Here is a 24,702-nt window from a genome sequence, read left to right as displayed (position 1 = left end):
GATTTGAGGGGGTGGAGTGAATTTTTCAACGAGTCATACTGTAGCGCCAGGGTGGCACTACTGTACACTGCTGTCTTGTGTAGTACAAAGCTCGGTTGATGCGATATACTACTGGGAACTTGGTTGGAGTGAAGTTCATTGGATCTGTTTAGGGCTGCATATTTTATAGAGAGGAAATGTTTCTGTCTCTTGGCTGAATAATTTTTTTCCAAACCTGTCAATAAGATGAATTCTTTTTTCTTTTTTTTCATATTCAGAAAATCTCAAACTAACACAAGTAAGATCTCAGATGCTGTTTTGGTATTTCTCTAGCTTTGTTTATCCTAGTGAGAAACAAGTATGGCTGCCTTCCGAACACTGTTCTTCTCCCAAATGCTGCGGATTAGATCTACTCTTTAGCTGGCACTGGCACACCTGTTGTCAAACGCAGAGCTCATTACATGTGGTAAATTGCAGTCCTCCTGTAGAAGGAGACTAAGCACTAAGTCTACTTCTTTCTCTGTGTTTCAGATGAGCCAGACGACAAAGGAATGAGTTTATTTTGAGGAACGAGGCGGAGGGAAGCTCGCACATAGGAGCTCCGATCTGAGAAGAGACTTTCTGACAGGTGAGTCTAAGAACTGTGGCCTTCAATGTCATTTTGCTTGATTGTATTTAACCCTGAATTTAAAATGCGTCAATGCTCTTTTCACCATCAACTAGTTCTTTTTTACTATGGCCATTATTTAAACTTAGATTTTTTTAAGGCCGTCTTTAACGCATATCACATAAAACTAGAAAACCTAAGGAATCTATTGGTACCAATCATGTCATACTAGTCGGGAAGGAGGATAAATAACGCTCCAAACTTACGTTAAATTTTGGCAATGTGTTTTTTAAAACTGTCATGGCCATTTTCAAAGGGGTCCCTTGACCTCTGACCTCAAGATATGTGAATGAAAATGGGTTCTATGGGTACCCACGAGTCTCCCCTTCACAGACATGCTCACTTTATGATAATCACATGCAGTTTGGAGCAAGTCAGAGTCAAATCAGCACACTGACACACTGACAGCTGTTGTTGCCTGTTGGGCTGCAGTTTGCCATGTTATGATTTGAGCATAATTGTTGTGCTAAATGCAGTACCTGTGAGGGTTTCTGGACAACATTTGTCATTGTTTTGTGTTGTTTATTGATTTCCAATAATAGATATATACATACATTTTCATAAAGCAAGCCTATTTGCCCACTCACATGTTAATAAGAGTATTAAATACTTGACAAATTTCTTTTTAAGGTACATTTTGAACAGATACAAAATGTGCAATTAATCGTGATAAAATATTTGAATCGATTGACAGCCCTAGTTTTTTTTTTTTACTACAACTAAACTGTTTTTAAGAAAGGTGTTCATGTTGAAGAGAGGTTTGTCTTGGTTCCTACTTAACTTGGTTCAAAGACTGTTGAAGGTATTGCTCATTATGTAATCACATCACAGACAGCAGCAGATACAGTGTCTCAGCACTCTCATCTGTTCTAGCATCAACCCTGTAATGAAATGTCTGTCTGGTCACGGCTCTCCGTCACTAATGTACGAGTGTTGTGGACGGTCTGGAAGTGATTTCACATTGTCCTGAACTTTGTCACACATAACTACCATGACAGCCTAAATCCTGTTCATCTGACTTGACTTTTCTATAGGAAGAATGTAGTAAAATGAGCGGCTGAAGGGGGGGTAGACCATACAGGTTAATGACCAGATGTGATAGAATTACTTATAGCTATTCTCTTTGAAAGGCATGCGGAAGATATTAGACCTGCTGCTGTTTTGCCCTGGAAACGGTCACTAAATGATTATGTGTGTGTGTATGGTTTTATGGGAGTGCAGTCATTATTGTTTACGAGTGATAAATTAATTTTATGTCTCTGATGAGCTGGCATTATGTCATACCATGTCATTTATATTATACTGCCTTATGTGTGTGTATCATGAATTTTCCAGAAGCATCATGCCAGTGACATTACGGTTTTGTTTCCCTTTTTTTTCTTATTTTTTCTTTCCAGGCAGCAATGGGGAATTCAGAGAGCCAATATAGCATCCAGGGCCCCAAAGGCACCAGCTTTGTCTTGCCTGGGAAACCGAAGCCATACGCGCTGAAGCTCCGCACAGCCAAAGATGACTCTGTGTCGCCCCACACGTGGTGGAAAAGTGCCCCGGTGGGCTCAGGGTACAAGGCCAGGTGTGTCGGCCGCGGCTGTCTGTCGCCTCTTAAAAGCCGGCCGCCTTACTCCCCTCGGCACTGTGACTACGTCTCGAAGGGGACGAGGGGCAGCCCGGGTGAGCACCGCTGGCATCGGTCGCCTGGATGTGGCATAAGAAAGCGGCACATGTCAGACGAGTACGGAGATAATCCATACGGGGCGGATCTTAATGGGCGCACTCTGAATGGACACAGTGATGAGCACGAGGCTTTGGAGGAGCAGAGCAGCCCACGGGTGGTGATCAAGAAGGATGGCAGCCTCAGGGTGGAGTTCACCAACACCTCGGGCAATCCCCTCCTCCTGAACGAGGCTACCGGCCCCGTACAGCTCCTCAAGTTCTCTCCCAACCTGGAGTCTGCCTCCACTCCCAGTCTGCCTGGCTCAAGCGGTAGCAGGCAGGACCGTGGCGGACCACCGCCGGCTTCTACCTCCTCCACGGCCAGGACCAGCAAGGGAAGCTCCCTGAGCTCTGATGGGTCTTGGTATGACTCTCCCTGGGGGCCCAGCACAGAGCTGTGCGAGCAGGACCAACCCTGCTCCGCCAGCAGGACGCTAGTCCACTCCTCCATCCACCAGCTTGACGCCTTCACCGAACAGTCTCCCCCTGCGTCCATCACCGACCTCTACAAGGACTCCACGATGGCTGCCACCTTTCCCACAGCCAGGGACCTGTCCTCCCACTTACAGGAGCTGCCACCAGGCCAGAGGCCACACAGAGCCTCTTTCGCATCGGTCCTGGATGTTCCACTGGAGGAGGAATCTCCCGAGGCCTGCCAGTACTCATCGTACACCCTGCCCTGTCGCAGACCCAAAGCCCACACCATCAGCGAGGATCTGGACCAGTATCCTGACCAGGAGCAGGCCGGACCTGATTTTGCCTTCCATAAGAAAGACTCCATCAAAAACCGCATCAGGCGCTTCAGTGACTGGACAGGAAGCCTCAGCCGCAACAAGAGGAAGTCTACGGTGAGTGTGGCCAGGATGGATTTAGGGGGTCACATTTATTAAGTTTTGTGCTCCTCCGTTTTTTAATGATTTATACTCCTGTATCACTCACAGGGTTCATACAGGGATCTTACCTCCACGGTATGTACAACAATAGGTCGCATAGATGTGGTGTTTGTAGTAGCCCCATAAATTATAGCCCTCATAGTTTAAATAGATTTCACCCTATTTTTGTTGCCTTCTGTTGTCGCCTCACTACTAGCCTCAGAGCTACAGCTTATTAGACAGGAGAGGCCATCAGTAACAGCCACGCACAGACAGTTTCCTGCCTGGCCATGTTTATTAAACTTGATCGCGAGGCCACAGCGGTGGTCTTGGCACGGCCAGGAACCAACCACCGTCCTCTGGTCCTTAGCACACTGCAACACCAGCTGTCCGGAGACGGGGCACAGTGGGGCGGCACAAAATGAAATTTGTAAGGCAGCCAGCGCTGGGTCTTGTTTGTTTTGTGTGAGGATGGAACAAGGATGAGAGGCGCTTCCTTATTACAATGCGTAAGACATGGATGATCCTCGGAGGAAGAGAAGTTCAAGGCTGATGTACAGGTTTCAGGATGACTGTATCTGGGTGCGTACATCTGAAGCGTTATTGCATACCGATTGTTTGTGATTAGTTGTTGAATGTATAATACTTGTTAATGTTTTCAGCTCTTTTGTTTGCAGTCAAACGTACATGTAGGGCTGTGTGGGTGTTGGTTTAACCGAATGGTAGGGCTGGCGATATGGAGAAAATCAAATATCTCAATATGGATATTGCGGTTTTATTGTAGGGTTGACTATTGGTGCGTGCATAAGATATTTAGATAAGATTTTTGATAACTTATCATCATCAGCAGCAGCTAGAACAATCTGGTATGTTCAGAAAATTACATCGCTTTACTGTAATGCTGCCTTTAAAGCCTTTAAAACACGCTATCTAGTCTCACATCACGATATTGATATAATATTGACATATTGCCCAGCCCTACTGAATGGTATTATTAATTGTTTTTCAGCCTTAGTGGTCATTAGCCTAAGAGCTGCATTTTTATTTTAAAAGGTTTTGAAGGTTTAAAGCTAACTGATGGCTGAAGTGTATAGACGTTTGGAAAAGGAGCAGGATGCTATCGTGAAATACTAACATATGAGACCCAGAGCAGACAGCTGATATATATATTTATATTTTTCCCAGTAGTAAAAGGATACTTGTACCGTGCACGCACGGGTCAGAGGAGAGTTTGGAAATAACCATAGCTTGTCTGCATGTTGGCTGCACGTAAGAACCATGTGATTTTGTCCTCTACAAACACTACGTTCTTAATAGCTTTAATTTGACATAAAACATTTGCTGGATCTGAGCCTGAACTCATGTCCTTCTCCGTCTTTGAGGCTTGAAAGCGGTTGTTTCTGCATTAATTTCGTTTAGCTTTGGCTTGTAAAAGTTTTAAGAACACTGTTCGGGCACTGCCAAGAGAATAGCTGTAAGCCTTTGAGAGGCTCTGTTCGAGTGAAACTAAATCCTAGCTGAGGATTGAACCCCGCCCCTCCGCTAATGTTAATGAATGACTTATGGTTGTTCTGGCTGTTGTGTTGGTGCAGACTTTCTGGGCTCCCCTCCACGGCCCTTTGAGAGTAAATCTGCTAATAGGGATTGGTGTTTAATCGGTTGGGTCTGACGACAAAAATAAAACAATCATTGTATTCAGATGGTATTTTCTTCTTTGCTAGATGAAGAATTTGTGAGCGTCTTCTCCTCGTGCTTAACCAGAGGATAACGCTGAGTGAAATATATGAGATGCTTTCCCTTGACGCTGTCACTCCACCCGGTAGTGACAAATACGCAGTAGACTGAGAGTATTCATTTTAAGTGTTACACAGCCTTCACTTTACATTAGTAATGTCTGCGTCTAAATCTCCTGCTCGCCACAACGCCAGGCTAATCTATGACCATGTGTTGGCGCTTGACTGTTTGAGAGGGCAGACCAGAACCCACAGATTTACTTCAGTCTTCGTTATCCAGAAATAAAGCTGGTCAAAGGTTGTTGTTGGAGAAATCCTCAAGAAACCTTTAAATGAGGTGTGATTACTTGAAGAAAATGAAATCCATTGCCAGCACCAAGTATTGTTGGCAATTATCGACATCGGACAATATTCGCCTCGTTGACTGCCGTCGGCCTATCGGTAAATAAGATGACATTCGATGGCAGTGGTCGATGTTTGTCTGTTGTGTTGCATAAATTTTGCGCCCGCTAAATGTAAAAAAATAATCTTTTTTCATGTGAAAGAAGGTTATATTAAAGGTTTTTTCATACATTTGTATGATTGAATTTGCGCTCATTCAAAGACCGTATAATGAAATACTGAATTACTTTAAAACGGCTCAGTTTTTTTAATAATGAAGATATCTTTGTTTGCCTGGCACAAAAAAAAGGAATAAATAACAACAACAAAGACATTGTTGGCTATTGGCCAAATTGGAGTTTTAAACATCGGTATCGGCCCAGAATTTCCCAATCGGTGCATCCCTAGTTTTAGAGATAAATGCTAAGAAGACTAAATTTCCATTGAAGCTTAACAGCCAGAAAAGAAAAAAAAGGATTCAGTGATTGACTCTTGGGATTCTCTTTCTCAGTGACTGACGAGTCAAGTTCCTGTTAAAATCACCGAGGTGCTTCAAGCTGGTCTTTGGACTGAATTTCCTCTGTTCTCCGGGGGCCGTTTTGTAGTCCTGCCAAACCTCCGTAACATATATCTCCAAAGGCTGTTCACACACACAGTGCCTCCTTTCAGCGGGTCCACCAAAATCAGGAGCACCTCCAGCTCTGGTTCCCCTCCACCTGAACTCCAGGGCTCTGTTGTGGGTTTAAAGGTCACGCCGCAACCCTGATGCCAAAGGCCAAGAACCTGCTTGTAATAATGAAAGGCAGCTGGAAGACAACGGGGAGAGGCTGGACACATTCGGTCTGTGTCAGCTAAAGGAAAATAGGGGAAAGCTGAAAAAAGACCCACCCTGTGCTCGGTACACATTTTCCTACAGCTGTACTATACAAATACTGTGTGTTTCACGGTGGCAGGTGGACGTAATGGTTAAACAGAAGCTGAACACTGTGGGTTCAATGGGTTCATTGCTGCCCCGGAGCTAAAGAGGAACCTGCAGGAATCAATAAATCACCTTGCTGTTGTTTTCTATATCATATTAGTATATGCTTTTGAGCACCATTCTAGTGTTTTACTGATGATGATGGCAAGTTTAAGTTGTTTGCTAAGTATCAACAATATTAATAGCATTAATAAAAGACATAGGAGCAAAGACGGAGGATGAGCTCCGGCACGACGGCACATACTCCGCGTCTGCATGTTGAGAAGCACTCCACTCTGTTGCCAGGGGCACAATCAATGCCGCAATCTAGTCGAGTGTAGGTAGGCTGTCATTAGGCATGAAAGAGTGCAATTCCACCAAGTGTTCATTTGAGGAGTTGGGAAGCCACAGCAGACCTCAAATGACGTGAAATTGTCTGAGCCTGGAGGGTTTCCAACCTCCCAGGTGCCAGCGCAGGGAATTTGTCCCACTTTCTCAGCCCCAGCGAAAGATTTAGAGACTGTAATGCAGACTTTGAAGTAGGTTCGAGTGGTGCGACTAGATTTTTTCTAAAGTTTCTCCTCCACTTTTGCAGCGCCTTGGGGCTAATTGGAAGGAACACAGTTTGATCGTTGTCCCAACGTAAGCTCGTATAGAGAGGTGTGTACATCTGGGGGCGAACATGGTGTGTTTTTGCATAAAAGTAGTCTGGAATAATAATTCTGTTAATTAATTTGGGAATCTCCAAACCAGTCCTACGGCTGTCGCAATAACTGCAATATTGCAATACCGCGCTATTGACATATTGACGCCACAACCGCTATGTTCACGCTTTTTCTTTTTTTAAATTCTTTGCAATGGAAGCGCCGCGTTATTTACGATATGCTACTAACGGCAGCAATGTGATGAGGCCTGGTCACAGAGGGGAGAAAATTGTCAACATTGGATAAAACGCTACACTCGTCACTGTCACACTTTTTTACCCAGTTCATCCAATCTTAATGGAGGGGGGGGGGGACAAATACCACAAAGACCAACCATCACATCAGTACATGTAGGCTACAAGTGCTGAACAACAACAATGGAGGAGAAATTAATACACATAAATCGTCAGGTCCGTCCTCTCTCCATATATGCGCTTCCGACTTCCTTTCATCCAGAGCAAGTACTCTACCTTGTGCCGTCATTTTTACTTCTGCGGATATTCCGTATCATAGTAATCAGACACAACCAAAGCATCTCACGCTGAAAAGAAAACGCTGCGCCTTACTGTTCTTCTGTTTTCTGCATTTAACAATAAACAAGTATTTAAATAGTTTTAAAACTGTCATCTTAGTCATTTACAAAGCAACAATATACCTAATAATATCCTAACAATAAAGCTTATTTATATAGCACTAAAATCAGGTTAAATGAAGCAAAGAAAATCAATAATACCGCATAACGCGCTGTCGAGTCAATCATTATCACTGTAGGGGAAATTCCTCTACCGCAACAGCTCTAACCACTCCAACACTTCCAATGGGGACTAATCAATGAGACCGTTTGGATATTGTTTAGTTTCCCCCACTTGGTCTGTCCTTCATCCTCTAACATCTCATGCTCCTCTCACCTTTTCTAAACCTTTTGTGCCCCATCAGGAGACCAGGTACAAGGACCTGACCGATGCCTTCGATAGCGGGGTCGACGGCCTGACCGCAGACACCAGCTCCCCCTCTCAGGTCTCCAGCCTCCTCTGGTTCCCGGGAGCCTCCCGGGCCCAGTCGTCAGGAGCCATTCACCAAACCACCAGCGACGCCCTCCGCCAGAACATCTACGAGAACTTCATGAGGGAGCTGGAGACCGGCACCGGACAGGGAGGAGGCGGCGAGAGGAGAGACCCGTCCACGGGCACCGAGGAGGGGGAGAGCAGCAGCGAGTCGGCCGAGGGCTCCCTGGAGGAGCTGGATCTGCTGTTTGAGAAGGAGCAGGGGGTGGTCCGACGGGCCGGCTGGCTTTCTTTCAAACCCCTCGTCACCCTGCACAAGGACAGGAAGCTGGAGCTGGTGAACCGCCGCAAGTGGAAGCAGTACTGGGTGACCCTGAAAGGTGAGCGTGAGGGGAAAACAATTCTTTACCTTTGAAATTGAGTCAAAGAATGTGCTGACTTGGGGTTTTAAAATAATTCACAGGTAAGTAGATTATCCAAGTTTTAGTTCCATAATTCAGTTTTGAAGGGGTTCCTCTTTGTTCTTCCTCTTAACAGCAGTCGTGTCCTTGACAATGGCGTCACACTTTACGTTGAGTGACTGTCATTTCTCTCCCACCCTTAAAAGCTTAAAGGGAATTACGCTGTTATGCTTCTGGCCAAATGGATAAAATTCAAGCCATGCATGCTGCTTTTACGACACTGCTAAGTATTTACTGAAGAGCACCTCTGGGAAGTTACAAAAAAAAATAAAAGGTACAAGCAAGGACACTCTTATCATTTGTGGCCTTTTGGGAGTATGTAAAACTTCTTCTGTGTATACCCCAGACTTGCAGAACTTAATTTGTTAGATGTTTTCACAAGGACATTTTTGTCTGTTAAACATTATGTGACAGCTGTAAAAACTCTTCCAGTCTAGAGAAGCTTGTTCTCTGCATCACTTACTCATGTGTGTCTGTATTTCTACCCCGTCTTTTCCAGGATGCACGCTGCTGTTCTACGAGACTTACGGCAAAGGCTCTCCGGAGCAGGAGCTGTCGCCTCGCTACGCTCTCCTGGCCGAGGACAGCATCGTCCAAGCCGTCCCCGAGCACCCGAAAAAGGAGAACGTCTTCTGCCTCAGCAACTCGTACGGAGACGTCTACCTCTTCCAGGTGAGGCGCGTCGGTCGACACACTGCTCCTGATTAGATTAGATTGCTGATATTTGGGAGAGTCAAATCATCAGTGGTACATCTTATGAATGTTTTGTCATGGATGACAGATGACAGTAAACACATACTACAGCAGTCAAGTTGCAGTACATGGTTGTAGTTGGAGCGTAGCATGGGGAAATGACCAATTTGTGAAGGACTTGCAAGCAAAGTGCCCAAACTTTCCAGCGAAGAGGTCTGAGAGCACATCCTATTTGCCCCATTGTGCTTACTGACCTACATATCACTACCAAATTCATGCCTAGCCTCGGCTCTTTCCGTGTAGCCACCTCCATTACAAGCCCTCCCGGACTGCTGCAGTATGTCGCGCTGTCCAGACATCTAATAAAATAGTTCTGTGAGGAGCTGACACAGCCCCAGAGGCAAGCAGAGAGAGAATCGGCTCTGTAGCATGAAGGTTTCATCCTTTTTGTTTCCACTCACATGGCCTGTTGAGCATCCTCAATCTAAAGGGGGTTCAACTGATTTCTCAACCGAGCTGCTGCCTCCAAGTGAACGGCCTTATAAAGACGGAGCGATAATCATGAAACGGCTTATTAACAGGAACAATGTGCGTTTGATTTCAGCAACAGTTCATAACCTGTGCTCTCTCATAGAGGCACCGTTAATCACGTTTTCTTCTATCGATCCTGCAAAGCCCAACATGACACCCAATGATCTTATTGTGATATATGGTGGAATAACACAATAGCAGCGCATTGGCAATCCTAGCATATTCATCAGGCTTTGCGTCTCTGAAATCCAGCTTGTAACAGGAATATTGGTCTTTGCTACTTCATCAAATCGAACTCCGTGTCCCTATTTGCCCTGTCCAGGCCAGCAACCAGACCGACCTGGAGAACTGGGTGACAGCCATCCATTCTGCCAGCGCCTCGCTGCTGGCCAAGCGCCAGGGGAAGGAGGACACGGTGCGCCTGCTGCGGAGCCAGGTCCGCGGCCTGCTGCAGAAGATCGACATGGACGGGAAGATGAAGAAGATGGCCGAGCTGCAGCTGACGGTGGTCAGCGACCCCAAGAACCGCAGGGCCATTGAGAACCAGGTGAGGTGGCGATAATGATCCTGATAGTAAGACAAACCAATTTCCCCCACAGAGACAAATAAAGTATATATCTAGTTGAATCGGCTGGAATTTATACCAGCATGTATCGCATTTTTGCACTGCATTATACATTTCATGCCCTCGGGACAAATCTCCCGTAAAAAATCTGCTGGGTTACTTTACAGCATTGATCGATCAGGTGACGTGACGCATGCTTCTTTTCACGCATGTCATTCCACGTGATACGTGTAGCAACCACATGGTGTGCCCCACTTAATTTTTACTGATTTTGTCACTGTGGTACCAAGCCTGTGCGTTATTTCTGTCTCTGGGTGGGTGAAGTGGCCTAAATGCATCAGTCCCCGAACGCATCGCGAGGGGCCCAGGGGAGCAGCTCGCTCCCCGAGCATCAGATTGAGATTCCAGATGTTTTCCTGGTAATGGGCTCTCAACATGCATTATCCTCCTCCTCTTCCTCCTCCTCAAAGCCTCGGGGAGAATCCAAAGCACCCGGCGCTGTGCTGTAGCCTACATACAGCAGATTACTGATGGGTATAAAAAGCCCATAATCTATAGCATAGCAAGATACTTTCACTAGAAATTGGTGTTTGTTGTGGAATGTGACGGAATCCAGCTGCTTTTTTTTTTTTCCACCTGTGACTCAGGTGGTCATTATTTTGAAGTGCCTCCTACTTATGCGTTCTGCCTCTGCGTAGCCACGTGGGTTGGTGTTTTTGTCGACTGCTCACGTCCATATGAGCTGACTGCTTCTACTCTATTAAAGCAAAAAGGATACTTATTGGAAGGGCTGTTCATTTGGTCTTTAGTTAAAGTGCCCTGAGTGGAAATATGAGTGTATTTTTTTATGAAGAACAAGCAAAGCTAGAAGCTGAACAGCTCGCCACAGTAATCACAGATGGAGATGTCACTGCCTGCCTGCGAGACTCGACTGACTGTGTGATCTGTTTCCAATTAGCCAGTATGCCACCTCAGAGAAGACAAAGAGACAGCCGGGGTTGGAGTCAATGATAGGGTCAGAGGGGGTATGGGACAGGACTCCGATACAGGCGCCCCAGGGCTGATGATAGATTTAACGTTTCGGTGGGGTTGTCTAGCATCAACAGGGCACCACTTTGATGTACCCCCACCCCCTCCCATGTCTGCTGAAATCAGTGCTAGTAGACCTCTTTTGAAGACTGCCTTTGCCCCCTTTCACACGCTCACGCTCACGTACACACACTGCGATCAAGTTGCATTGAAAGACTTATTATCCATTAGGGCTTTCACGGAGAGTCGAAGGCAGATGTTAAAAGAGGGGGGAATAAGAAAAGATGAGAATCTGTTAAAAGAAGCCGAGCTTAATGGCTCTGAAATGAATGTAAATAAGTTGTGCACGTAGGCCAGATGGGACCAAACATGCCTCGCTTTTTTTCACTGATGTTGGTTGATCGTCGCGCTACGCTCATTCAGGCCCTGCTGGATGCATGAAGCAGTAGACTGCATGCATCAGTGATGCACCCCTGGTATGAATCATCAAATCAAATTTTCTGCACAGGACTATTTTAGAACATCCTGAATGAAGACGTGAATATTTGACTGTTGACAAACGGATCCAGATGGCGTGTAAAATCAGAAGCGTGCTAGGATCTTGTGTGATAGTTATACATAGAGATTTGAGTTTTTCCCCAAAGCAGCAACTCTCCTAAATTTGTCTTTGCTTTTGAGGAAGGAGCTTATCTGATTTACTCGGTAATACCTCCCGCCCCATCTGAAGTCATCTTCAAACCACTCAGTGGAATTAATTCACAGTTCCTCCAGAACACCGTGTTATGTAGCCTACTGCATAATGACCCAAGAATAGCAGGATAAAAATGTTCTTTGCTTACTTACTATCAGAGGATTTAAGTCTTTGAGTTCGGGTTCACCAGGGTGATGCCAAGAATTAGACCTGACACGAAGGTCTTTAGACAAGTCAAAATGTAAAAGGAATACATCCAACAAACACAGGGCTTTAATCCAGGAGACCACCGTTTGTGTCCCGCGTGTTAAATTTCACTTTCACGTTACAATCAGCTGTTCGTCCGTGTCTCGTGTTCACAACGTTCAGTTTCATTCTCACTTTACAAACGTAATAGTTTTAAGCCCAATCATGTAGTTCTTCCTAAACCTAAGTGTTTTTTTTTGCCTAAATTTAGAGTGATGACAAGGGGCGTGACAAAGTGGCAGTAGCCTATGTGATGAGTTTGGATGAGAACATGTTGAAATAGCTTGTAATTATAAGTAGGCCACATAGTAAAACGTGACTGTGCAACTTTTGCTGACGACTGTGAACACAAATGACAATTACAGGATAATGCTAAGTGCTAAAACACAGTGTAACAGTAGCACAAGTAGAGGGTGACTCAGCAAGTTAGCATTAGCTAGCTACCATTCGCCACTAAAAGCTACGGGTCATACCAGACCAAGTAAGGCCGTGGCTGCAAAACTCCTGAGTGGAACAAGGGTGTGTTTTATTGCATAGGAATTCAACTTTTTCATTTATAAGAGGAAAAATGGGTCACTTATTCTTACAAAAGTCCTGTGTGCCCAGCATGTAGGAGAGCTACGTTGGCCGACGTGAAAACATGAAAACGCGAATAGCCCTATCTAGAGCCAGTGTTTGGTTTGTCCGTTCTGGGCTACTGTAGAATCATGGCGGTGGACTTTGTGAAGAGGACCCGCTCTGTATGTAGATATTAACGACTCATTCTAAGGTAACAAAAACACACAGATTTGTATTTTCAGGTGATTACACACTAAAGAAAACATACTTATTAATATTATATTCCATTTCTGCCAATAGATCCCCTAATTGTTACACACAGTACCTTTAAGAGCGCCGGGGCAAATGTTCCACCAAAGGACAGAACTTTCAAAAACTTTTGTGACTTTGCTGTTATTGGAGAGATAAAATTTGATATGTGGGTCCATTGCCACTCTTGCTTTGCGAAGAACTAATGCCGTACCATAGTATTTGATGAGTTTTCCAATTATTTAAATAGCTGACATGCCAAAATGCAAGGTCGTCTGCAAGGCATGTGGATTCTTCGCAGTTGTCCTCATGGTCCAAGTCTGGAATGGAAATAATGGCCCAATGTCATTGACTCACGGCTTGTTAACCGAGGCCACCTGCACAGCTACACCCATAGGCGTTTTTATGGGTTTAGCACATAGCCCAGTATGGTCCCATGGTGATCTCTGTGCAAGTTCTTTCTTTAAGATGTTTAAAATGTCAGAGGATCATAAAACACCAACCCTCATGTTCCTCCTCAGCTTGTTCCTAATTCTAAAGAATGCCATCAACGCCAACGAGACCTAATAGCGCAACGCCAAAGAGTGCGTTATTGTAAATGAACTCACAGGGCAGACGAGACCTATTAAAGTCAGTTGTTATAGAGGGTTGTTTAACTTGAGTGTTCTCATTAAAAGCAGTCTCCAGCCAACAAAATAAGCACTTTCTCATAGCTTGCATAGTGCAAACAGGGATAGAGGGGAAAGCAACTGTAAACTGTGTGTGTGTGTACTGCGTGTGTTTGTGTGCAGGGTGGAGATTTAACGGGTGTACTGTGCAACATCACCACTCTCTCTAGACTTGCATAAAAAATGGGCATTAGGATTTACTGCGCGCACTCTGACTCCTCTGCTAGATATGCAGTCCCCCCCTCGCTATCAAGCCTCCTCCAATGTGTGCCCTCACCCTCAACCAACATCTGCAAGCAATTGCGGCTTGATGGAAAACCCTCGACTGACCCTGGATCTCCCTCTTTGAGTCTCCCTTTCCTGCCTCCCCTCTCCTTTACCCTCTCTCCACTTTCTTTTCCCAGCTATCCCCCTCAAAAACGGCAAGAAAAATCACATTCAGAACATCTACAAAAACCTGTAAAATCTTCCTTTTCCTTCAGATCCAGCAATGGGAGCAGAACCTGGAGAGGTTTAACATGGATCTGTTTAGGATGCGCTGCTACCTGGCCAGTCTACAGGGCGGAGAGCTGCCCAACCCAAAGAGCCTGCTGGCAATCGCTAGCCGCCCCACCAAATCCACCCTGGGACGCCTGGGGATCTTCTCCGTCTCCTCCTTCCATGCACTGGTGAGGAAGCAGAAAAGACAGATGAACGACTAATGAATAAAAGCACAATACAGAATTCAAGGTCCAGCGTTGTGTTCTGATTGGATGCTTTTTTTTTTTTTTAAACATTCCTTTTTGTGTGTGTGATACTTAAGTTTGAATTTACTTGATGTGAAACAGTAACCTTGAAAATCTTTTAATCATTTATAAGTAAAAAGCATTCAGCCAAAACTCCCTTTGTGCCTTACTGGAGGAAAATAAACCTAATTAAGATGGTCTGATTAGACAGGATTTTTTTTGTAGAGCTTGATGATTGCAGTTCTGATAGTGTGCATCTGTTCAGATCTGTTCCAGAGATGAGGCCACACTCAGACGGCGCTCGGTGTCCCTGACTCACAGACAGCGCAAGAGAGGCCTTTTCTCCTCGCTCAAAGGCCTCGACAACCTCACGAAGAGGGGCCGGGACAAGAGGCCCTCTGCAGCACAGGTACCACTGAACACACACACAGATCTGGGTATTAATTAGATATACAGTATATAAGTAGAAAATGTTACCAGTAGCGATTTCTCTAATGAAAGAATTTATATTTCATTTAATGCTGGGCACACACCACACGAGAATCAAGCTGATTTTGAGCCTGATTTTTCCGACATATGTCAGGAAAGCCTTTTGATGGTTCTAAAGATTATCTTTCCAGATATTCTTGGGGGTGTGAGGTATGTTAAGAGAGTTTTTTTACAACCCTTCAATCAGCTCGGAAGTCTATCTTGGCCGCACCGATTTCAAATCGTAAATATTAAACATGTTTATGATCGGATATCCTGTTGAGTGTGAGAAACCCCGAGGACAGCCGATGATGCAGTACCGTGGGAAACAAATCTGACTGAAATGGAAGGACAACAACTGTCGTCATGGCGACAACTGTCGTCAATCGCAAAGCATAAAGTAGTTATAAGATGGACCTCAGAAATGGAGGGCCAACTTGTTGATTTTTGAGCCACCAACACAAGTGTTTAACGTGTCTCCATGACTTCGTCCATTATTTTTCTTTTTTCCTTCATGGATTTTCAGTACAATGTAGTGCAAAAACTAACTTTGCTAATTCGTCCTGCCTAAATTCATGTTGTTTCTTTTTGGAGTCAGGACTCTTGTTCATGTTGTTCATGAATGGAATCTGTTAGTGTGTGGTGTGCTGTTAAATGTTCCTCACCACACACTATAGGAACTAAACTGTTAAATTTAACAACATGTCGTTACGTGTGAGGTCTCTCACACTTTCAAAATCTTTTAAGATTTATAAAAATCTTTGTGTGGGCCAGCCTTAAATCAGATAAAAACAGAGATGATGAAAGATTACCTGCTGAACTTCATGTCAGTATTTTTATGTTCTTGTCAGTGTTGACAGCCTGACAGCAGCTCTTAGACCTCGAAGTGACGCTAAAGTAATGAAACTCTTCAGGTGGCCTGGATTAGCTTTAGACTTGTAATGCAGGATATTCAGCAGGGAAACTACCCACACACATAGACATAATAACATGAGCATGCAGAATTCATATGCATGCATGCACACAGTGATGAGGTATACTACAACGCAGTCTCTTGGGACGCACTGTTAACGGAACAACCTGAAAGCATGTTGCCTTATTGCTTACTGGCATGCACAACGCCTGCGTTGACATAAAAGAAAGAAAGCAAGAGATCGGTAGAGTCATGCAGCACATGTCCCCCTAAGGAGATTTTATTAATTAGAAGCACATAAGCTCACGTCCCCGTCCCCCCCTCTGAGTTCACATCTCCCATCAACATAAACACAGAGGAGCATTCCTCTCCCAGGTGCAGAGTCTAAATCCTCTCAGGTTAGTAATTAGACTCATACAAGCTGGTTATTTATTGATACAGAAATCCACCACTCTGTACCCTGAAGGTGCAGCCCTTGAGAATACTCCACTCTTGGTGGTCTATTTTAAGAATCGCCACAGGAAACACTCATTTGCTCGTCTTTTATAGGCCGTTCATTAGCTGACAGTATAGGAAGGGAGAGGAGGAGTGTGGTTTTGGCAATCTACCTTCATTTTTCTTTCTGCTGTGATGTCAATATGGAGTCTTTATTGTTTCGGAGCCAATCATGTTCTCCAGTCGGTGACTCTTCTGACTGCTAACAAAACGTTCCCTGTCCTGTTTCGCTTGCTCTTATCTAGCATCACCCGTCCCACCACCTGCTCTGTGATATTTATGTTTGTGCATTTGCACACCTCTGTCAGCGACTAGGTATGTGCGTGCGTGTTATTATTTTCCCGGGGAGCTCCAGCCGGCCGTCCTAATGAGGCCCAGTTCCATTTCGCAGTGCAGAAGGCCGAGGTGGCGCTGCAGCGCTCGCATGAATTATTGAAAGCCATGTGTGGTAGATGGCATTCTCCACTCTTTTCCTCAGCCCCGCAGACACCAGCAGATGGTTGGTGTAAAGACGCTAAATATTAAACAGCCTCCCTTTATTATTTTTTTCCCCCAAGTCCACCTTCTCTTACAAGCTCGTTTTAGTGCTTTTCTGGTATTTTTTTTCTTTACATAGAGGCTAATCAGGAACAAAAAAAGGCTGGTGAGAGGTTCAAGGGATTTTTACAGTGCTGGATTTTCATGGACATCTGCTGTTTTTGTGTTTTTAGGGCTGTTGATCGATTCAGATATTAAATCATGATTAATTGCATAGTTAATCGCGATTAATTGCATGTTGTATCTGATCAAAATGCACCTTGAAGGGAGATTTGTCAAGTATTTAATACTCTTATCAACATGTGAGTGGGCAAATATGCTGCTTTATGGAAATGTATGTATATATCTATTACTGGAAATCAACACAAAACTATGATAAATATTGTCCAGAAACCCTCAGAGGTACTGCATTTAGCAAAAGAAAATATGCTCAAATCATAACATATCAAACTGCAGCCAAACAGGCAACAACAGCTGTCAGTGTGCTGACTTGACTATGACTTGCCCTAAACTGCATGTGATTATCATAAAGTGGGCATGTCTGTAAGGTCTTTAAGGTCTACCAGTGTCTTCTCACTAACTTTAAAACTGAGGCCGCTACAAACTAAAAATCACAAGTTACATTAATGCGTTAAAGAAATTAGTGGTGATAAAAATGAATTTGCGTTAACACGTTATCATTGCGTTAACTGTGACAGCCTTAGTTGATTTCCTTTTTTTTTGCAAGAGCCAAAGATCATTGATAGTGTTTTTGTGGCCAATTGAAATGACATCATCAGCTCCTTGGCTGTTCTCTCGTGTACTGACGAGACACGTGTTTGCTGCAGAAGGATTTGGACAGCGAGGCCATCTGAGGAGCCAAACTTTCCTCCATGCACTTAATCTGCTGTTACCTTCTCGGGTTCTCAGACTGTGCTTTCTCCCAGATTTTCGAGATATCCTCTTTCGGTGCTTTCCTTCCTTTTGCTCTCCGTTTATCCCCCCTTCCTCAGACTCAAACACCCTATCTTTTTTTTTTGCCTCTACTTATTTAATCTCTCAAAGCTAGAGTTTCATCTCACTCTCTCCCCCAATTTCTCCCACCGTTTGTCTTTCCGTTTTTCCCTCCAGCCTCATCCTCTTTCGTTTGTATCCTCTTTCTCTCTCAAACCTCCGGTTTCTCAGAGCATAAACATTAGAGCGTTAGCCGGCGGACCTTCTCCCACAGTTTCCATACTGACTCATCTGTGTTGACTAAGCCTAAATCCCATTTACCACCGCAACGCCGCGCTCGACAACCTTGCCCCAAAGTCATGCTCTCCCCCCCGTCTCCTTCCCTCTTGTTTTCTCATCTCTCATCCGTCTTAGGAGAGCTATGTATACAGTAAGGAGCCGGCCTGCAGTCGGCTGTGGGAAGTAGGCCAGAAAGGTTCGAGGATTTGTGGGAGAGTTGGTAAAGCCTTCTAAAATTAGTCAGTTTACGGCGAAGTTTGTTTACAGCCGCTTTTATAAATGTACTGGAGGGAGAGTTACTCTGCTGCTCTGGGGTCAGATGAGGGTTCGTACTACCATAACAGGAGCGAGAGAGGTTTTTCGGATTGTAAAGGGAACTTCTTTGGAGAGAAGTAATCCTGAGCCTTAGAAATGGGGATTGCGTGTGCAAGTCTCTTCCGTACGCCAATTCCTCTCTATGCGGTAAATGCAGCTTCAAGTCTAGGGGTGTAAGACAATATTGATACACATGAATATCGCAATATTATGTTTTATTGCGATACTGTATCGATTCTCCAGAACGCTGCATAAATTTGTATTTAACCTCTTAAAAGTCAGACTACCTGCCGCTATTCTGTCTTTCTGAGTTTTAAAGCTTCAGTGAAGGTACTGGCAGCATATAAACTAGAAAACCTAAGGAATCCATTGGCACCAACCATGTCATACTTGCATGTCGCGATGTCGGCTAAATAACGCTCCAAAGTTACGCTAAATTTTGGCGAGGAAAAACTGGCATGGCCATTTTCAAAAGAGTCCCTTGACATCTGACCTCAAGATATGTGAATGAAAATGGGTTCTATGGGTACCCATGATTCTCCCCTTTACAGACATGCCCACTTTATGATAATCACATGCAGTTTTGGGCAAAAAAACATGCAGTACAAATGTGTTATTTTCACCTATTCTAAAATGGTGTATTTGAATTTTTCTGCATACTGAGGTCACTAAACAGTTTGAATTGCATAAATTGGGTATGACGGGAAAGCTGAGACTCTTGTGGATCAAATGAGTCCAATTGTATTAATGTGTAATGTTAGTCCCCATAGTAGCCATTTCACATAGTGACTTTTTTTACTCAGATGGTGGTGTGTTCTCTTGCAATATATTGCCTTGCTTACAGGATCAAAATGCCCCATTTCTGTCACCAGCTGTGCCACCTATCATGCCTCTCCTGCCCGCTGACAAAGTATCTCAGCAAAGCCTGATAACTGCAGCCTGTTAGACCGAGGGCTGGAGTTACACCCTCACATAACGGATGGCTCTGTGTCACTGCTGTATTATAGAGTTGTTAAAGCCCTCTGAGGCTGCAGAGTCACCTCCAGCACCGGGCTTAGCCAGACACAACACGTCTTACAATCACAAGCCGGGTAGAGGATCTGAAGAGGAGAGTTTGAGGGAGAAGAACGGGAGAGATTTCTACACTGAGGGGTGGATGTGGTGAAGGAGGGGGGAGCGCTTGCCCTCCTCTCATCTGTAACCGGACTGTTTCCCCCCCCCCCCTTTCATCTCTCTGCTACACAGAAACCACTCAGTGTCCGTACACACCACCCTCCACTCACACGCACGCCACATTTCCACCATTGCACCTTCAAAGGCTACAGACCCCGTTTGGGAGCAGTATCAAAGCGCCGCACTCGCCACACGTAGTTTTTAATTAACTACATAATAGCACTGTGTGTGTCTAATATTGTGTTGCCGAAGTTTGCTGGGCACTTAATCGCTTATGAGTCAATCAGTGTGGTGCCCCTCTGTCTGTAACTTCTAACTGTGTGTCTCTCTCGGTTTCAGATCTTTGAGAGCGACGCTGGAGGTCAAACGTACGCCCTGCCTCCCAGGAGCACTGAGGTGAGTCAGAGCGTCCCGTAATTTTTGTCCTCTATGGTTTGTGGATCTTTGATATATATCTTTTAAAAAATTCCAACCGCCATCTGTCATATCCATCCCGCGGTACCGTTTTACGAGCTGAATTACGAGTTTCAGCGTGAAGTAGCCGTGGCAGAAACATGTCCGCTGTTACTTTGACCTCTGCAGTCTTTCATGGCTTTGATAGTGAGCTGTGTAAAGATAGTTTTACACATAGCGCGTGTGTGTGTGAGGGGATCAGAAAGTGTGTGTGTCTGCCTGTGTATATTACCTGTCCAGGATCAAAGCAGCGATTCCTTTCATGTTGATCTGCAGGTGTCTGAAAGAGCACATCTAACAAGAGTTTTTTTTACAGCGTGTTAAACTGCGGCGTGGACAGGGCGTCCAATTCACGGCATAATTGAGTTAATGGAGAGTGTTGAGTTGAAGTGTTGACCAGAAGCGCTCGAAAGTGTGAGTGTATGGGTTTTTATATGGTAAAAGTGTTGAATGATTGAAGAGTGTGAATTCTGGCCATCTGAGCAGCCGCACGTTTGGAGCTGCAGCTTTCGCAGGTTATTGGGTGGTTACATGCCTCGATCAGGGAAGTGTGAAATATATTGCTGTATAAGCTTCAGCTCCGAGCCCTCGCTGTTCACGAGCTGTTCCACATCTCCTCGTCCTCTCGGTCAGGGTTTTTCATGATGGACAACTATTTCAGAAATGAGACTCGGGTTGCAATAGATCAACATTTTCAAGTAATAGTTTGATATTTTGGGGGAATATTTGGATCTGCTTTCTTGCTGATAGTTGGCTGAGAAGATCAATATCTCACTCATGCCTAAGCGTGGTATCAATCTTCTCACCTGACTCTCGGCAACAAATCAGATAAGTGTATTTTCCAAAATATCAAACTATTCCTTTTAATGGAGAATGATTTTGTCTGAAGCCCACCTGTTGAGAAGGCTCTGAAGTGACTTTGGAGAAAGTAACTAAATACCTAATAACTTCAAATGGAGCTGTTCTGCAGATGAGTCTGTGTTTTTATGTGAAAAGGAAGCAACAAAAATGTGAATTTCTCTACAAATATATCAATGAGATGATAGTTTTATAAATATCTTTTGCTGTTTTGTCTCGTCAAATAAAATCTTATCAAAGCCTTTCCTGGATGAACAGATGATGGTCTGGCGCTGACAGATGAGGATAATGGATGCTTTTAGACAGAGCAGGGACGGGGTGTCATGAAGAATCGCTGTTCCACAGGATGCTATGATTCATAGTGTGAGTCCGTGGTGAATGTGGCGAGTGTTACAACTGCCCCCTTTAAGGGCCTCAAGATGGACTCAGAACAGGAAGTGGTTTGGGGAAACAATAATGGCCTTCATCGGGTCGACGCTTTAATGTCTCTTAAAATGCGGAGTGTTTCGGTCTTTCCCTAGAATTTGGATGTGGAAAACGGGTCGTCATCCGGTTGATTTAATGGGGATTAAGACCCTTCAGGGTGGGAAGTAGGGATAAAGAAAGAGAGAGAGAGAGAGAGAGAGAGAGAGAGAGAGAGAGGATAGCACGGCTGTATTGATTTTTTTGTCAACACACATCATCTCAGTTTTGATGACTTTGCTCCTGTTGTCTCAAATCCCTTGAATTACTCTAATAAAGCAATCATCTTCCACTAATCCTTTGAAGTGAGTCAAGTGAAGGGTACACTTTTATGTGTGCGCCCAAGCTTCGTTGTTCTCTCGTGTATATATAGCTTGTGACCGTCCGCGAGAGTTTGTCCATGTGGTTGCTGTGCTTTTCTACATGATTTTAACCAAGCAGCTATTTCAACAGGCTGAGGGTGTGCTGCTGACACTGTCTAGCTATAAGGTTGAGACTGTTGCATTAAAGCCGAGAGATATAAACATCTATATGGAACCTGTTGGGAACATGGAGGCTGTCTTGTCCTCCACAGAGGTTAAAACATATAGACTGGCATTTGCTCTTCCAATCCTCCATCCACCCACTCGTTCTGCCAGCGGCGGAGCGAGCGAATATGTTTCTACTGCTAGAAAAAGAATGACATGAATGCACGCATACAAATGCTTCTGTTGAGCAGGGTTATGGAAATAATGGTTAAGGGGATAAGATTATTAAGTGTTGTGTTTCTTTTTTAAGATTTTATTGGCTGGTGATCACAAGCTCTCCCGTCTTGTCCATGACACACTGATTCCTCTTTCTGTGTCACCACACTCCACTACCCACAAATACACACCTCTGCTTTGAACTTGAGGAACAGGCGCCAGTGCAAGCCAGTACCGATGGGTCATTATCGTCACCTTGCGGGTGTGAGAGGAAAGTGTGTCACAGCGGTGAAAAGGGCGTCCTTGGGGTGGAGCTTTGAGGAAATGAGGAGTAATACCCTTTTAATAGATGTAATGGAGGGAAATTGCATGAAATTGTCTTCATTTACTCTTGTGTTTCTTCTTCATGGTCACCCCTGTACTGTCGTATTTCTGTTACTCAGTTGCTAAGTGGAACAGAAAGGGTGTATTCGTGCAGCGGCCACTAAACCCGTCTGTTGCTCCACGTTCCATCTTTAGAAGCTGCATGCTGGAGGACGGCTTGCTTGGAAACACATTTGAGCGGAAAGACTGAAGTATTTAATTATTTGGCTGAATGCGAAACATAAATACAGTACACACGCTCGCCACACAGAGCACTTGTTGAAGTCCAGCGCGTGCCCCCGGACCGTACTCTTGGCAGTCGCTCATGGAACGTCGACCAGGCAACCGTCGGCCCGTTTCAACCCTCTCTGACCATGAAAGAGTGTACAGTGTTAGTCAGCCGCTGGTCAGCGCAGGCAACCGAAAACTTAGTTTTCCGGTCACGCCATGTCGCTGGGACACAAGCGGGGCGGTTATGCAACTTGTTGCCATGACGGCTTGTTTTTTTTTCATCCTCCAGTTTTGTAAGCATGAGCTCACATCCCTAAGACGCAGGGTGTTGAAGTGGTACCTTGTGTTCCTCCATCCCAACAAGTTAGGGAAACATTTTGGTAAGAACATTGGTTGGCCTTTTATTTTTAACTAGTCAAGGGGACATTTAGATGACAAATTAGGCAAATGTTTGTCTGTGTGTCTGTGTTTATCCAAGCTACACTGAGAACTGTGTGCGTGGAGTAAGTGATGCTCTGAATCAGCCTTAGCTTGTCCCTTCAGGCTTTCCGTCTGGCAGGGAAAAAGGTCTTTTTCCTCTTGAGGTGATGCATCAACTGCAAGCTGCCAGCGTCTGAAACAGACTGAAAAGCTGCACACACATGCACATCAGACAGAAACAGTCACACACACACACACACACACTCCATTTTTATGATCCCATAATGCCTTTAAAACATCAGCATACACTCAAAACCTATTCTTTCATGCAATTATCCGTCTTGGTCTCGTGTCTCAGTTTAACCAAGAACTGGTATCGTCTTTGTCAGAAGTGCTGAATCGCCGGCTTCTTCAAACCCATGAGTTTCAGTACATTTGCTGCGATTGAGCCTTTCCGTGATAATTGCGGTGTTCGGCTGCACTGTGGCGTCTCCCACAGCCCCTCAACGCAGCAGTGGCGCTCTCCCCTCCAGAGACACACAGTCGCAACCAAAAACCCCCAAAGCCGAGCTCAAACCTCACTGTTAATGCCACCAACAAACAATTACCCTCACATGGCTGGTCTGAAAGTTTGACTGATTTTACAATAAATTGTCCAGAATACATTACTCAAGTGACTCTTGTGGCTTTTCAAACTAAATAGATATCATCTGGACGTCTAGACCTGCCAGTCGACCCTCGCCAATCCGCTCGTGTACACGGCCATTACGATGACTATTATGTGGATCAACTGCCGTCTATGTTGTCAAATGAATTCCTGAAAGGCTTAATTGTATGACATCTTTGCTCCGACGCTTGATCCACAGCCAAGCGTTTAGACTAATGGAACTGTATTGATTTGTGTGCTGTTGCTCAAAATCTACTGCTCTCCCACACCCGCTTCCTTCCTCCCTCCCTCTGTTTACCTCCTTCTTCTTCTTCTTCTTCCCATTTTCTTTCCTCCATCTAATGCTGCTCATCCCCCTTTTCTTTTATCCCTCCCTTCTTACCCTCCCCCCACAGAGGCTGGACATGCTGACCAGCATCTACTCCATGTCGCCCCCTGAGGGCGGCGCGTGGGACGGCATCAGCGGTGCCACGGACGTGCTGACGTGCGTCTACATGCCAGACGGCCTGACAGTCCAAGTTCCTGTCAGAAGGGACCAGACGGCCGCTGACCTTCTCTCTGCAGCCTGCAAGGTTGGGTTTGCGGCCAGTTTACAGAGAAATGATGACATGTCAACACAATGACAGAGCATTATTCTTGACAGTTGTTGCAAAAAAACAAAAGCTGTGATGTCATTTAGATTTAGTTGTCTGGTCAACCCCGTCTCCCACAAAATTACGTTCCCATGCAAGTAAACTTCATAACCAAAATATGTTTTTGAGGGAAATGTATTTTCTCCCAGATTAGGGTCACAGTTACAGTTTTAAACTTGTGATTAACGTTGTAAATGGAAACAAAACAAAAACGAGAACGTAACAAAACTACTTAGGTTTAGTAAATGCAACAAATTACTACGTTTCCCACGGGACACAAACACAGATCTCCTAGGGGAAATGTGTTTGTTGCGACTAGAGGACTTTCTCGCTTGTTATAGCCGTTATTATTCAATCACATTTTTATACAACTAGACTCCGGCCATCACTCTC

At 44.7% G+C, this 24,702-nt stretch overlaps 1 protein-coding gene across 4 annotated transcripts in view; it reads left to right on the top strand.

The window, feature by feature from the left end:
* The window catches only part of tiam2a (TIAM Rac1 associated GEF 2a), a 108,729-nt gene that overhangs the window by 52,940 nt on the left and 31,087 nt on the right, over positions 1 to 24,702 (top strand). For 3 of the 4 annotated variants that reach the window (XM_074661309.1, XM_074661307.1, XM_074661308.1), the window contains exons 2-10: positions 511 to 607; positions 2,044 to 3,207; positions 7,944 to 8,391; positions 8,972 to 9,144; positions 10,019 to 10,243; positions 14,185 to 14,370; positions 14,693 to 14,836; positions 19,880 to 19,936; positions 24,073 to 24,249. In XM_074661309.1, the coding sequence (XP_074517410.1) occupies positions 2,050 to 3,207; positions 7,944 to 8,391; positions 8,972 to 9,144; positions 10,019 to 10,243; positions 14,185 to 14,370; positions 14,693 to 14,836; positions 19,880 to 19,936; positions 24,073 to 24,249 (2,568 nt within the window). In that variant the 5' untranslated portion in view covers positions 511 to 607; positions 2,044 to 2,049. Of the gene's footprint in view, positions 1 to 510; positions 608 to 2,043; positions 3,208 to 3,675; positions 3,814 to 7,943; positions 8,392 to 8,971; positions 9,145 to 10,018; positions 10,244 to 14,184; positions 14,371 to 14,692; positions 14,837 to 19,879; positions 19,937 to 24,072; positions 24,250 to 24,702 lie in introns of those variants that run through there. The other variant, XM_074661310.1, reaches the window with a different exon arrangement.

The sequence above is a fragment of the Sebastes fasciatus genome, chromosome 15 (assembly GCF_043250625.1).
Source record: "Sebastes fasciatus isolate fSebFas1 chromosome 15, fSebFas1.pri, whole genome shotgun sequence".
NCBI classification, from domain to species: Eukaryota; Metazoa; Chordata; class Actinopteri; order Perciformes; family Sebastidae; genus Sebastes; species Sebastes fasciatus.
Note: the sequence above shows the minus strand (reverse complement) of the source record. Positions and strands in the feature narration are given on the sequence as shown.